General features: G+C 59.2%; 8 protein-coding genes across 8 annotated transcripts; all 8 read left to right on the top strand.

The window, feature by feature from the left end:
- The first annotated feature begins 210 nt into the window (after positions 1-210).
- On the top strand, positions 211-1,349 carry LOC128101714 (chromatin target of PRMT1 protein-like). Its single transcript, XM_052725032.1, has one exon. The coding sequence runs from the start codon at positions 413-415 to the stop codon at positions 1,133-1,135; it is 723 nt and encodes a 240-aa protein (XP_052580992.1). The 5' UTR covers positions 211-412; the 3' UTR covers positions 1,136-1,349.
- A 793-nt stretch (positions 1,350-2,142) lies between these two features.
- On the top strand, positions 2,143-3,017 carry LOC128101412 (chromatin target of PRMT1 protein-like). The gene has a single exon (XM_052724500.1). The coding sequence runs from the start codon at positions 2,158-2,160 to the stop codon at positions 2,878-2,880; it is 723 nt and encodes a 240-aa protein (XP_052580460.1). The 5' UTR covers positions 2,143-2,157; the 3' UTR covers positions 2,881-3,017.
- Positions 3,018-3,590: 573 nt separating this feature from the next.
- Positions 3,591-4,657, top strand: LOC128101563 (chromatin target of PRMT1 protein-like). Its single transcript, XM_052724807.1, has one exon. It carries the CDS (start codon positions 3,906-3,908, stop codon positions 4,620-4,622), a length of 717 nt encoding a protein of 238 aa, XP_052580767.1. The 5' UTR covers positions 3,591-3,905; the 3' UTR covers positions 4,623-4,657.
- Positions 4,658-4,971: 314 nt separating this feature from the next.
- Positions 4,972-6,492, top strand: LOC128101511 (chromatin target of PRMT1 protein-like). The gene is given in 2 exon segments (XM_052724718.1): positions 4,972-6,138; positions 6,140-6,492. Coding segments are annotated over 2 exon segments (723 nt in total). The 5' UTR covers positions 4,972-5,638; the 3' UTR covers positions 6,363-6,492.
- A 218-nt stretch (positions 6,493-6,710) lies between these two features.
- On the top strand, positions 6,711-8,219 carry LOC128101502 (chromatin target of PRMT1 protein-like). Its single transcript, XM_052724709.1, has one exon. The coding sequence runs from the start codon at positions 7,378-7,380 to the stop codon at positions 8,092-8,094; it is 717 nt and encodes a 238-aa protein (XP_052580669.1). The 5' UTR covers positions 6,711-7,377; the 3' UTR covers positions 8,095-8,219.
- A 222-nt stretch (positions 8,220-8,441) lies between these two features.
- Positions 8,442-9,968, top strand: LOC128101420 (chromatin target of PRMT1 protein-like). Its single transcript, XM_052724505.1, has one exon. The coding sequence runs from the start codon at positions 9,109-9,111 to the stop codon at positions 9,829-9,831; it is 723 nt and encodes a 240-aa protein (XP_052580465.1). The 5' UTR covers positions 8,442-9,108; the 3' UTR covers positions 9,832-9,968.
- A 786-nt stretch (positions 9,969-10,754) lies between these two features.
- On the top strand, positions 10,755-11,699 carry LOC128101538 (chromatin target of PRMT1 protein-like). Its single transcript, XM_052724777.1, has one exon. It carries the CDS (start codon positions 10,858-10,860, stop codon positions 11,572-11,574), a length of 717 nt encoding a protein of 238 aa, XP_052580737.1. The 5' UTR covers positions 10,755-10,857; the 3' UTR covers positions 11,575-11,699.
- A 226-nt stretch (positions 11,700-11,925) lies between these two features.
- Positions 11,926-13,445, top strand: LOC128101426 (chromatin target of PRMT1 protein-like). Its single transcript, XM_052724511.1, has one exon. It carries the CDS (start codon positions 12,593-12,595, stop codon positions 13,313-13,315), a length of 723 nt encoding a protein of 240 aa, XP_052580471.1. The 5' UTR covers positions 11,926-12,592; the 3' UTR covers positions 13,316-13,445.
- Positions 13,446-13,512: the final 67 nt, after the last annotated feature.

The following is a 13,512-nucleotide window of genomic DNA, read 5'->3' as shown; positions in this document are numbered from 1 at the left end:
GCCCAGAGGGGTATATAAGGCGGGAAGAGACAGGAAATCGAGGCCTTTTGGACTGAGGACTCCCAGGCGTCCAGTCGGAGGACTGGTGGAGTAGGGGAGGTGAGAAGTGGCTGGGGCTTGTTCGTTTGTCTCTCTGGCCCTTCAGTGTTCACCCCAGATATCTGGCTCCGGGTTCTTGCTAAGACCAGTTAGGATCTGAGCACCCTCTTGGATCGGACCTTTGGGGCACCAGTTCCCGAGAAAGCCGCAAAAGCCGCTTGCCTGTGCGGGAGCTGCAGGAGGCCGGACTGTCCACCCCACCTCCTGGGACTTTGCTTTGGACACCAGGCGGCGGGCGGGGTTGGCGGTGCCAGCTTTGGTGGCACGGACGAGAGGCAGGAGAGGGCCGGCCGGTCTAGATACCCAACCCACGATGAGAGAGCTTCGCATCGTACCCGCCGGGCAGCTAACCTCATTGGATTCTCAGCATCTGAAGAGGACCGCACAGCCAGTGCCCAGAGTCGTGCTGAGGCGCACCACCAAGATGACTCTAAGTGAGCGTTTTGCTCAACTGCACAAGAACAAACAGCCACAGGCGATGGCGGGCAGCGTCCGGGCCTCGAAGAGGCTGCAGCAGCAGCTGGCCAGTGCCAGAAACAGAAGACTGGCCCAGCAGATGGAGAAGAGACCCTCTGTCCAGGCAGCGTTCAATCCTCGGCAGAGCTTGGAGGGGCGCCTGGGTGAGAGGAGCATCCAAGTCCGTTTAGGACGTCCCATGGGTGCCCTTGCCAGGGGAGCGAATGGAGGAAGAGGCGCAGGCATCATCCAGAGAGACGTGCCCCAAGGAGGAGGAGTGGGTGGGGGACCTGCCGCCAGGACCCTGCCCGGGGGCGGGATGCCACTCCCAGGTCGGGCCGTGTTTGGTGGTGGAAGAGGGGCTTTTGGAGGCCGAGGCCGAGGCCGAGGACGTGGCCGTGGCAGTGGCCGCCGCCGAGGGAGAGGGAGAGGGAGAGGTGCCCTCCCTCGCCCGGTACTGACCAAGGAGCAGCTGGACGCCGAACTGGATGCATACATGTCGGAAGGGAAAGCGGCCCTGGATGCTGAAATGGATACCTACGACGACGTGGCAGAGGCGGCTCCTGAGACCTGTGGCTGAAGCCCGCCTCTGGGACTCTTGTTCAAGTCACCACATCTCTGCCGAAATCCCCTGGAGAGAAGAGGAGGAGAGACCCGACCCGTGCTGCCAGGAACTGTCACAACAGGCGCGTTTATTCGATGTAATGCTTGACTGTACATAATGTATATGCTCACAATAAATGGTTTTTCTTGCATCTTGGTTGTGGACTGCCTTTGTTACTTTCCTCCAAAAAAAAAAAAAAAAAAAAAAAAAAAAACCAAACAAAAAAAAACCCCGCCAAAAAACAGAAAAAAAAACCAAAAACCACGTTGGTTGGGGTGTGGGGTAGGGGTTGTGTGGGGTGGGGTGGGGTGGGGTGGGGCAGAAGCGTGGTGATATGCTGTGTATCAATAAAAACTTGAACGAGGATCCATCAGAGGACACAGCCAGCCAGCGGGTTAAACGTAGGGGCCTGGCGGTAGGGCACACACCTTTGGTGCCAGCGCTGGAGAGAGAGTTCAAAGCCACCCTGGACCACACGGGATGGACTCAGTTTAGGAGAGAACCGGAGCCCCAGGGTGGTGGCACACCCTCAATCCTCGTATTTGGGCGTCACGTGATCGCCACTCCCAGCACGACGGCGGAAGTGACGTGGCCCAGAGGGGTATATAAGGCGGGAAGAGACAGGAAGTCGAGGCCTTTTGGACTGAGGACTCCCAGGCGTCCAGTCGGAGGACTGGTGGAGTAGGGGAGGTGAGAAGTGGCTGGGGCTTGTTCCTTTGTCTCTCTGGCCCTTCAGTGTTCACCCCAGATATCTGGCTCCGGGTTCTTGCTAAGACCAGTTAGGATCGGAGCACCCTCTTGGATCGGACCTTTGGGGCACCAGTTCCCGAGAAAGCCGCAAAAGCCGCTTGCCTGTGCGGGAGCTGCAGGAGGCCGGACTGTCCACCCCACCTCCTGGGACTTTGAACACCAGGCGGCGGGCGGCGTTGGCGGTGCCAGCTTTGGTGGCACGGACGAGAGGCAGGAGAGGGCCGGCCGGTCTAGATACCCAACCCACGATGAGAGAGCTTCGCACCGTACCCGCAGGGCAGCTAACCTCATTGGATTCTCAGCATCTGAAGAGGACCGCACAGCCAGTGCCCAGAGTCGTGCTGAGGCACACCACCAAGATGACTCTAAGTGAGCGTTTTGCTCAACTGCGCAAGAACAAACAGCCACAGGCGATGGCGGGCAGCGTCCGGGCCTCGAAGAGGCGGCAGCAGCAGCTGGCCAGTGCCAGAAACAGAAGACTGGCCCAGCAGATGGAGAAGAGACCCTCTGTCCAGGCAGCGTTCAATCCTCGGCAGAGCTTGGAGGGGCGCCTGGGTGAGAGGAGCATCCAAGTCCGTTTAGGACGTCCCATGGGTGCCTTTGCCAGGGGAGCGAATGGAGGAAGAGGCGCAGGCATCATCCAGAGAGACGTGCCCCAAGGAGGAGGAGTGGGTGGGGGACCTGCCGCCAGGACCCTGCCCGGGGGCGGGATGCCACCCCCAGGTCGGGCCGTGTTTTGTGGTGGAAGAGGGGCTTTTGGAGGCCGAGGCCGAGGCCGAGGACGTGGCCGTGGCCGTGGCCACCGCCGAGGGAGAGGGAGAGGGAGAGGTGCCCTCCCTCGCCCGGTACTGACCAAGGAGCAGCTGGACGCCGAACTGGATGCATACATGTCGGAAGGGAAAGCGGCCCTGGATGCTGAAATGGATACCTACGACGACGTGGCAGAGGCGGCTCCTGAGACCTGTGGCTGAAGCCCGCCTCTGGGACTCTTGTTCAAGTCACCACATCTCTGCCGAAATCCCCTGGAGAGAAGAGGAGGAGAGACCCGACCCGTGCTGCCAGGAACTCTCACAACAGGCGCGTTTATTCGATGTAATTCTTGACTGTACATAATGTATATGCTCACAATAAATGGTTTTTCTTGCATCTTGGTTGTGGACTGCCTTTGTTACTTTCCTCCAAAAAAAAAAAAAAAAAAAAAAAAAAAACCCAACAAAAAAAACCCCGCCAAAAAACAGAAACAAAAACCAAAAACCACGTTGGTTGGGGTGTGGGGTAGGGGTTGTGTGGGGTGGGGTGGGGTTTGGTGGGGCAGAAGCGTGGTGATATGCTGTGTATCAATAAAAGCTTGAACGAGGATCCATCAGAGGACACAGCCAGCCAGCGGGTTAAACGTAGGGGCCTGGCGGTAGGGCACACACCTTTGGTGCCAGCGCTGGAGAGAGAGTTCAAAGCCACCCTGGACCACACGGGATGGACTCAGTTTAGGAGAGAACCGGAGCCCCAGGGTGGTGGCACACCCTCAATCCTCGAATTTGGGCGTCACGTGATCGCCACTCCCAGCATGACGGCGGAAGTGACGTGGCCCAGAGGGGTATATAAGGCGGGAAGAGACAGGAACTCGAGGCCTTTTGGACTGAGGACTCCCAGGCGTCCAGTCGGAGGACTAGTGGAGTAGGGGAGGTGAGAAGTGGCTGGGGCTTGTTCGTTTGTCTCTCTGGCCCTTCAGTGTTCACCCCAGATATCTGGCTCCGGGTTCTTGCTAAGACCAGTTAGGATCGGAGCACCCTCTTGGATCGGACCTTTGGGGCACCAGTTCCCGAGAAAGCCGCAAAAGCCGCTTGCCTGTGCGGGAGCTGCAGGAGGCCGGACTGTCCACCCCACCTCCTGGGACTTTGCTTTGGACACCAGGCGGCGGGCGGGGTTGGCGGTGCCAGCTTTGGTGGCACGGACGAGAGGCAGGAGAGGGCCGGCCGGTCTAGATACCCAACCCACGATGAGAGAGCTTCGCATCGTACCCGCCGGGCAGCTAACCTCATTGGATTCTCAGCATCTGAAGAGGACCGCACAGCCAGTGCCCAGAGTCGTGCTGAGGCACACCACCAAGATGACTCTAAGTGAGCGTTTTGCTCAACTGCGCAAGAACAAACAGCCACAGGCGATGGCGGGCAGCGTCCGGGCCTCGAAGAGGCGGCAGCAGCAGCTGGCCAGTGCCAGAAACAGAAGACTGGCCCAGCAGATGGAGAAGAGACCCTCTGTCCAGGCAGCGTTCAATCCTCGGCAGAGCTTGGAGGGGCGCCTGGGTGAGAGGAGCATCCAAGTCCGTTTAGGACGTCCCATGGGTGCCTTTGCCAGGGGAGCGAATGGAGGAAGAGGCGCAGGCATCATCCAGAGAGACGTGCCCCAAGGAGGAGGAGTGGGTGGGGGACCTGCCGCCAGGACCCTGCCCGGGGGCGGGATGCCACCCCCAGGTCGGGCCGTGTTTTGTGGTGGAAGAGGGGCTTTTGGAGGCCGAGGCCGAGGCCGAGGACGTGGCCGTGGCCGTGGCCGCCGCCGAGGGAGAGGGAGAGGTGCCCTCCCTCGCCCGGTACTGACCAAGGAGCAGCTGGACGCCGAACTGGATGCATACATGTCGGAAGGGAAAGCGGCCCTGGATGCTGAAATGGATACCTACGACGACGTGGCAGAGGCGGCTCCTGAGACCTGTGGCTGAAGCCCGCCTCTGGGACTCTTGTTCAAGTCACCACATCTCTGCCAAAATCCCCTGGAGAGAAGAGGAGGAGAGACCCGACCCGTGCTGCCAGGAACTCTCACAACAGGCGCGTTTATTCGATGTAATGCTTGACTGTACATAATGTATATGCTCACAATAAATGGTTTTTCTTGCATCTTGGTTGTGGACTGCCTTTGTTACTTTCCTCCAAAAAAAAAAAAAAAAAAAAAAACCAAACAAACCCCCCCCCTCCGCAAAAACAGAAACAGAAAACAAAAACCACGTTGGTTGGGGTGTGGGGTAGGGGTTGTGTGGGGTGGGGTGGGGTTTGGTGAGGCGAAAGCGTGGGGATATGCTGTGTATCAATAAAAACTTGAACGAGGATCCATCAGAGGACACAGCCAGCCAGCGGGTTAAAGGTAGGGGCCTGGCGGTAGGGCACACACCTTTGGTGCCAGCGCTGGAGAGAGAGTTCAAAGCCACCCTGGACCACACGGGATGGACTCAGTTTAGGAGAGAACCGGAGCCCCAGGGTGGTGGCACACCCTCAATCCTCGTATTTGGGCGTCACGTGATCGCCACTCCCAGCACGACGGCGGAAGTGACGTGGCCCAGAGGGGTATATAAGGCGGGAAGAGACAGGAACTCGAGGACTTTTGGACTGAGGACTCCCAGGCGTCCAGTCGGAGGACTGGTGGAGTAGGGGAGGTGAGAAGTGGCTGGGGCTTGTTCGTTTGTCTCTCTGGCCCTTCAGTGTTCACCCCAGATATCTGGCTCCGGGTTCTTGCTAAGACCAGTTAGGATCGGAGCACCCTCTTGGATCGGACCTTTGGGGCACCAGTTCCCGAGAAAGCCGCAAAAGCCGCTTGCCTGTGCGGGAGCTGCAGGAGGCCGGACTGTCCACCCCACCTCCTGGGACTTTGAACACCAGGCGGCGGGCGGCGTTGGCGGTGCCAGCTTTGGTGGCACGGACGAGAGGCAGGAGAGGGCCGGCCGGTCTAGATACCCAACCCACGATGAGAGAGCTTCGCATCGTACCCGCAGGGCAGCTAACCTCATTGGATTCTCAGCATCTGAAGAGGACCGCACAGCCAGTGCCCAGAGTCGTGCTGAGGCACACCACCAAGATGACTCTAAGTGAGCGTTTTGCTCAACTGCGCAAGAACAAACAGCCACAGGCGATGGCGGGCAGCGTCCGGGCCTCGAAGAGGCGGCAGCAGCAGCTGGCCAGTGCCAGAAACAGAAGACTGGCCCAGCAGATGGAGAAGAGACCCTCTGTCCAGGCAGCGTTCAATCCTCGGCAGAGCTTGGAGGGGCGCCTGGGTGAGAGGAGCATCCAAGTCCGTTTAGGACGTCCCATGGGTGCCTTTGCCAGGGGAGCGAATGGAGGAAGAGGCGCAGGCATCATCCAGAGAGACGTGCCCCAAGGAGGAGGAGTGGGTGGGGGACCTGCCGCCAGGACCCTGCCCGGGGGCGGGATGCCACCCCCAGGTCGGGCCGTGTTTTGTGGTGGAAGAGGGCGCTTTTGGAGGCCGAGGCCGAGGCCGAGGACGTGGCCGTGGCCGTGGCCACCGCCGAGGGAGAGGGAGAGGGAGAGGTGCCCTCCCTCGCCCGGTACTGACCAAGGAGCAGCTGGACGCCGAACTGGATGCATACATGTCGGAAGGGAAAGCGGCCCTGGATGCTGAAATGGATACCTACGACGACGTGGCAGAGGCGGCTCCTGAGACCTGTGGCTGAAGCCCGCCTCTGGGACTCTTGTTCAAGTCACCACATCTCTGCCGAAATCCCCTGGAGAGAAGAGGAGGAGAGACCCGACCCGTGCTGCCAGGAACTGTCACAACAGGCGCGTTTATTCGATGTAATGCTTGACTGTACATAATGTATATGCTCACAATAAATGGTTTTTCTTGCATCTTGGTTGTGGACTGCTTTTGTTAATTTCCTCAAAAAAAAAAAAGAAAACCAAAAAAAAAAAACAAAACCCCAAAAAACAGAAACAGAAAACAAAAACCACGTTGGTTGGGGTGTGGGGTAGGGGTTGTGTGGGGTGGGGTGGGGTTTGGTGGGGCAGAAGCGTGGTGATATGCTGTGTATCAATAAAAGCTTGAACGAGGATCCATCAGAGGACACAGCCAGCCAGCGGGTTAAACGTAGGGGCCTGGCGGTAGGGCACACACCTTTGGTGCCAGCGCTGGAGAGAGAGTTCAAAGCCACCCTGGACCACACGGGATGGACTCAGTTTAGGAGAGAACCGGAGCCCCAGGGTGGTGGCACACCCTCAATCCTCGAATTTGGGCGTCACGTGATCGCCACTCCCAGCATGACGGCGGAAGTGACGTGGCCCAGAGGGGTATATAAGGCGGGAAGAGACAGGAAGTCGAGGCCTTTTGGACTGAGGACTCCCAGGCGTCCAGTCGGAGGACTGGTGGAGTAGGGGAGGTGAGAAGTGGCTGGGGCTTGTTCCTTTGTCTCTCTGGCCCTTCAGTGTTCACCCCAGATATCTGGCTCCGGGTTCTTGCTAAGACCAGTTAGGATCGGAGCACCCTCTTGGATCGGACCTTTGGGGCACCAGTTCCCGAGAAAGCCGCAAAAGCCGCTTGCCTGTGCGGGAGCTGCAGGAGGCCGGACTGTCCACCCCACCTCCTGGGACTTTGCTTTGGACACCAGGCGGCGGGCGGGGTTGGCGGTGCCAGCTTTGGTGGCACGGACGAGAGGCAGGAGAGGGCCGGCCGGTCTAGATACCCAACCCACGATGAGAGAGCTTCGCATCGTACCCGCCGGGCAGCTAACCTCATTGGATTCTCAGCATCTGAAGAGGACCGCACAGCCAGTGCCCAGAGTCGTGCTGAGGCGCACCACCAAGATGACTCTAAGTGAGCGTTTTGCTCAACTGCGCAAGAACAAACAGCCACAGGCGATGGCGGGCAGCGTCCGGGCCTCGAAGAGGCGGCAGCAGCAGCTGGCCAGTGCCAGAAACAGAAGACTGGCCCAGCAGATGGAGAAGAGACCCTCTGTCCAGGCAGCGTTCAATCCTCGGCAGAGCTTGGAGGGGCGCCTGGGTGAGAGGAGCATCCAAGTCCGTTTAGGACGTCCCATGGGTGCCTTTGCCAGGGGAGCGAATGGAGGAAGAGGCGCAGGCATCATCCAGAGAGACGTGCCCCAAGGAGGAGGAGTGGGTGGGGGACCTGCCGCCAGGACCCTGCCCGGGGGCGGGATGCCACCCCCAGGTCGGGCCGTGTTTTGTGGTGGAAGAGGGGCTTTTGGAGGCCGAGGCCGAGGCCGAGGACGTGGCCGTGGCCGTGGCCGCCGCCGAGGGAGAGGGAGAGGTGCCCTCCCTCGCCCGGTACTGACCAAGGAGCAGCTGGACGCCGAACTGGATGCATACATGTCGGAAGGGAAAGCGGCCCTGGATGCTGAAATGGATACCTACGACGACGTGGCAGAGGCGGCTCCTGAGACCTGTGGCTGAAGCCCGCCTCTGGGACTCTTGTTCAAGTCACCACATCTCTGCCGAAATCCCCTGGAGAGAAGAGGAGGAGAGACCCGACCCGTGCTGCCAGGAACTCTCACAACAGGCGCGTTTATTCGATGTAATGCTTGACTGTACATAATGTATATGCTCACAATAAATGGTTTTTCTTGCATCTTGGTTGTGGACTGCCTTTGTTACTTTCCTCCAAAAAAAAAAAAAAAAAAAACCAAACAAAACCCCCCCCCCCCGCAAAAACAGAAACAGAAAACAAAAACCACGTTGGTTGGGGTGTGGGGTAGGGGTTGTGTGGGGTGGGGTGGGGTTTGGTGAGGCGAAAGCGTGGGGATATGCTGTGTATCAATAAAAACTTGAACGAGGATCCATCAGAGGACACAGCCAGCCAGCGGGTTAAAGGTAGGGGCCTGGCGGTAGGGCACACACCTTTGGTGCCAGCGCTGGAGAGAGAGTTCAAAGCCACCCTGGACCACACGGGATGGACTCAGTTTAGGAGAGAACCGGAGCCCCAGGGTGGTGGCACACCCTCAATCCTCGTATTTGGGCGTCACGTGATCGCCACTCCCAGCACGACGGCGGAAGTGACGTGGCCCAGAGGGGTATATAAGGCGGGAAGAGACAGGAACTCGAGGACTTTTGGACTGAGGACTCCCAGGCGTCCAGTCGGAGGACTGGTGGAGTAGGGGAGGTGAGAAGTGGCTGGGGCTTGTTCGTTTGTCTCTCTGGCCCTTCAGTGTTCACCCCAGATATCTGGCTCCGGGTTCTTGCTAAGACCAGTTAGGATCGGAGCACCCTCTTGGATCGGACCTTTGGGGCACCAGTTCCCGAGAAAGCCGCAAAAGCCGCTTGCCTGTGCGGGAGCTGCAGGAGGCCGGACTGTCCACCCCACCTCCTGGGACTTTGAACACCAGGCGGCGGGCGGCGTTGGCGGTGCCAGCTTTGGTGGCACGGACGAGAGGCAGGAGAGGGCCGGCCGGTCTAGATACCCAACCCACGATGAGAGAGCTTCGCATCGTACCCGCAGGGCAGCTAACCTCATTGGATTCTCAGCATCTGAAGAGGACCGCACAGCCAGTGCCCAGAGTCGTGCTGAGGCACACCACCAAGATGACTCTAAGTGAGCGTTTTGCTCAACTGCGCAAGAACAAACAGCCACAGGCGATGGCGGGCAGCGTCCGGGCCTCGAAGAGGCGGCAGCAGCAGCTGGCCAGTGCCAGAAACAGAAGACTGGCCCAGCAGATGGAGAAGAGACCCTCTGTCCAGGCAGCGTTCAATCCTCGGCAGAGCTTGGAGGGGCGCCTGGGTGAGAGGAGCATCCAAGTCCGTTTAGGACGTCCCATGGGTGCCTTTGCCAGGGGAGCGAATGGAGGAAGAGGCGCAGGCATCATCCAGAGAGACGTGCCCCAAGGAGGAGGAGTGGGTGGGGGACCTGCCGCCAGGACCCTGCCCGGGGGCGGGATGCCACCCCCAGGTCGGGCCGTGTTTTGTGGTGGAAGAGGGGCTTTTGGAGGCCGAGGCCGAGGCCGAGGACGTGGCCGTGGCCGTGGCCACCGCCGAGGGAGAGGGAGAGGGAGAGGTGCCCTCCCTCGCCCGGTACTGACCAAGGAGCAGCTGGACGCCGAACTGGATGCATACATGTCGGAAGGGAAAGCGGCCCTGGATGCTGAAATGGATACCTACGACGACGTGGCAGAGGCGGCTCCTGAGACCTGTGGCTGAAGCCCGCCTCTGGGACTCTTGTTCAAGTCACCACATCTCTGCCGAAATCCCCTGGAGAGAAGAGGAGGAGAGACCCGACCCGTGCTGCCAGGAACTCTCACAACAGGCGCGTTTATTCGATGTAATTCTTGACTGTACATAATGTATATGCTCACAATAAATGGTTTTTCTTGCATCTTGGTTGTGGACTGCCTTTGTTACTTTCCTCCAAAAAAAAAAAAAAAAAAAAAAAAAAAACCCAACAAAAAAAACCCCGCCAAAAAACAGAAACAAAAACCAAAAACCACGTTGGTTGGGGTGTGGGGTAGGGGTTGTGTGGGGTGGGGTGGGGTTTGGTGGGGCAGAAGCGTGGTGATATGCTGTGTATCAATAAAAGCTTGAACGAGGATCCATCAGAGGACACAGCCAGCCAGCGGGTTAAACGTAGGGGCCTGGCGGTAGGGCACACACCTTTGGTGCCAGCGCTGGAGAGAGAGTTCAAAGCCACCCTGGACCACACGGGATGGACTCAGTTTAGGAGAGAACCGGAGCCCCAGGGTGGTGGCACACCCTCAATCCTCGAATTTGGGCGTCACGTGATCGCCACTCCCAGCATGACGGCGGAAGTGACGTGGCCCAGAGGGGTATATAAGGCGGGAAGAGACAGGAAGTCGAGGCCTTTTGGACTGAGGACTCCCAGGCGTCCAGTCGGAGGACTGGTGGAGTAGGGGAGGTGAGAAGTGGCTGGGGCTTGTTCCTTTGTCTCTCTGGCCCTTCAGTGTTCACCCCAGATATCTGGCTCCGGGTTCTTGCTAAGACCAGTTAGGATCGGAGCACCCTCTTGGATCGGACCTTTGGGGCACCAGTTCCCGAGAAAGCCGCAAAAGCCGCTTGCCTGTGCGGGAGCTGCAGGAGGCCGGACTGTCCACCCCCACCTCCTGGGACTTTGCTTTGGACACCAGGCGGCGGGCGGGGTTGGCGGTGCCAGCTTTGGTGGCACGGACGAGAGGCAGGAGAGGGCCGGCCGGTCTAGATACCCAACCCACGATGAGAGAGCTTCGCATCGTACCCGCCGGGCAGCTAACCTCATTGGATTCTCAGCATCTGAAGAGGACCGCACAGCCAGTGCCCAGAGTCGTGCTGAGGCGCACCACCAAGATGACTCTAAGTGAGCGTTTTGCTCAACTGCGCAAGAACAAACAGCCACAGGCGATGGCGGGCAGCGTCCGGGCCTCGAAGAGGCGGCAGCAGCAGCTGGCCAGTGCCAGAAACAGAAGACTGGCCCAGCAGATGGAGAAGAGACCCTCTGTCCAGGCAGCGTTCAATCCTCGGCAGAGCTTGGAGGGGCGCCTGGGTGAGAGGAGCATCCAAGTCCGTTTAGGACGTCCCATGGGTGCCTTTGCCAGGGGAGCGAATGGAGGAAGAGGCGCAGGCATCATCCAGAGAGACGTGCCCCAAGGAGGAGGAGTGGGTGGGGGACCTGCCGCCAGGACCCTGCCCGGGGGCGGGATGCCACCCCCAGGTCGGGCCGTGTTTTGTGGTGGAAGAGGGGCTTTTGGAGGCCGAGGCCGAGGCCGAGGACGTGGCCGTGGCCGTGGCCGCCGCCGAGGGAGAGGGAGAGGTGCCCTCCCTCGCCCGGTACTGACCAAGGAGCAGCTGGACGCCGAACTGGATGCATACATGTCGGAAGGGAAAGCGGCCCTGGATGCTGAAATGGATACCTACGACGACGTGGCAGAGGCGGCTCCTGAGACCTGTGGCTGAAGCCCGCCTCTGGGACTCTTGTTCAAGTCACCACATCTCTGCCGAAATCCCCTGGAGAGAAGAGGAGGAGAGACCCGACCCGTGCTGCCAGGAACTCTCACAACAGGCGCGTTTATTCGATGTAATGCTTGACTGTACATAATGTATATGCTCACAATAAATGGTTTTTCTTGCATCTTGGTTGTGGACTGCCTTTGTTACTTTCCTCCAAAAAAAAAAAAAAAAAAAAACCAAACAAACCCCCCCCCCCCCCCCGCAAAAACAGAAACAGAAAACAAAAACCACGTTGGTTGGGGTGTGGGGTAGGGGTTGTGTGGGGTGGGGTGGGGTTTGGTGAGGCGAAAGCGTGGGGATATGCTGTGTATCAATAAAAACTTGAACGAGGATCCATCAGAGGACACAGCCAGCCAGCGGGTTAAAGGTAGGGGCCTGGCGGTAGGGCACACACCTTTGGTGCCAGCGCTGGAGAGAGAGTTCAAAGCCACCCTGGACCACACGGGATGGACTCAGTTTAGGAGAGAACCGGAGCCCCAGGGTGGTGGCACACCCTCAATCCTCGTATTTGGGCGTCACGTGATCGCCACTCCCAGCACGACGGCGGAAGTGACGTGGCCCAGAGGGGTATATAAGGCGGGAAGAGACAGGAACTCGAGGACTTTTGGACTGAGGACTCCCAGGCGTCCAGTCGGAGGACTGGTGGAGTAGGGGAGGTGAGAAGTGGCTGGGGCTTGTTCGTTTGTCTCTCTGGCCCTTCAGTGTTCACCCCAGATATCTGGCTCCGGGTTCTTGCTAAGACCAGTTAGGATCGGAGCACCCTCTTGGATCGGACCTTTGGGGCACCAGTTCCCGAGAAAGCCGCAAAAGCCGCTTGCCTGTGCGGGAGCTGCAGGAGGCCGGACTGTCCACCCCACCTCCTGGGACTTTGAACACCAGGCGGCGGGCGGCGTTGGCGGTGCCAGCTTTGGTGGCACGGACGAGAGGCAGGAGAGGGCCGGCCGGTCTAGATACCCAACCCACGATGAGAGAGCTTCGCATCGTACCCGCAGGGCAGCTAACCTCATTGGATTCTCAGCATCTGAAGAGGACCGCACAGCCAGTGCCCAGAGTCGTGCTGAGGCACACCACCAAGATGACTCTAAGTGAGCGTTTTGCTCAACTGCGCAAGAACAAACAGCCACAGGCGATGGCGGGCAGCGTCCGGGCCTCGAAGAGGCGGCAGCAGCAGCTGGCCAGTGCCAGAAACAGAAGACTGGCCCAGCAGATGGAGAAGAGACCCTCTGTCCAGGCAGCGTTCAATCCTCGGCAGAGCTTGGAGGGGCGCCTGGGTGAGAGGAGCATCCAAGTCCGTTTAGGACGTCCCATGGGTGCCTTTGCCAGGGGAGCGAATGGAGGAAGAGGCGCAGGCATCATCCAGAGAGACGTGCCCCAAGGAGGAGGAGTGGGTGGGGGACCTGCCGCCAGGACCCTGCCCGGGGGCGGGATGCCACCCCCAGGTCGGGCCGTGTTTTGTGGTGGAAGAGGGGCTTTTGGAGGCCGAGGCCGAGGCCGAGGACGTGGCCGTGGCCGTGGCCACCGCCGAGGGAGAGGGAGAGGGAGAGGTGCCCTCCCTCGCCCGGTACTGACCAAGGAGCAGCTGGACGCCGAACTGGATGCATACATGTCGGAAGGGAAAGCGGCCCTGGATGCTGAAATGGATACCTACGACGACGTGGCAGAGGCGGCTCCTGAGACCTGTGGCTGAAGCCCGCCTCTGGGACTCTTGTTCAAGTCACCACATCTCTGCCGAAATCCCCTGGAGAGAAGAGGAGGAGAGACCCGACCCGTGCTGCCAGGAACTCTCACAACAGGCGCGTTTATTCGATGTAATTCTTGACTGTACATAATGTATATGCTCACAATAAATGGTTTTTCTTGCATCTTGGTTGTGGACTGCCTTTG

Source organism: Peromyscus californicus, unplaced genomic scaffold, assembly GCF_007827085.1.
Source record: "Peromyscus californicus insignis strain IS unplaced genomic scaffold, ASM782708v3 Scaffold_7__1_contigs__length_154581171, whole genome shotgun sequence".
In the NCBI taxonomy this organism is placed as follows: domain Eukaryota; kingdom Metazoa; phylum Chordata; class Mammalia; order Rodentia; family Cricetidae; genus Peromyscus; species Peromyscus californicus.
Note: the sequence above shows the minus strand (reverse complement) of the source record. Positions and strands in the feature narration are given on the sequence as shown.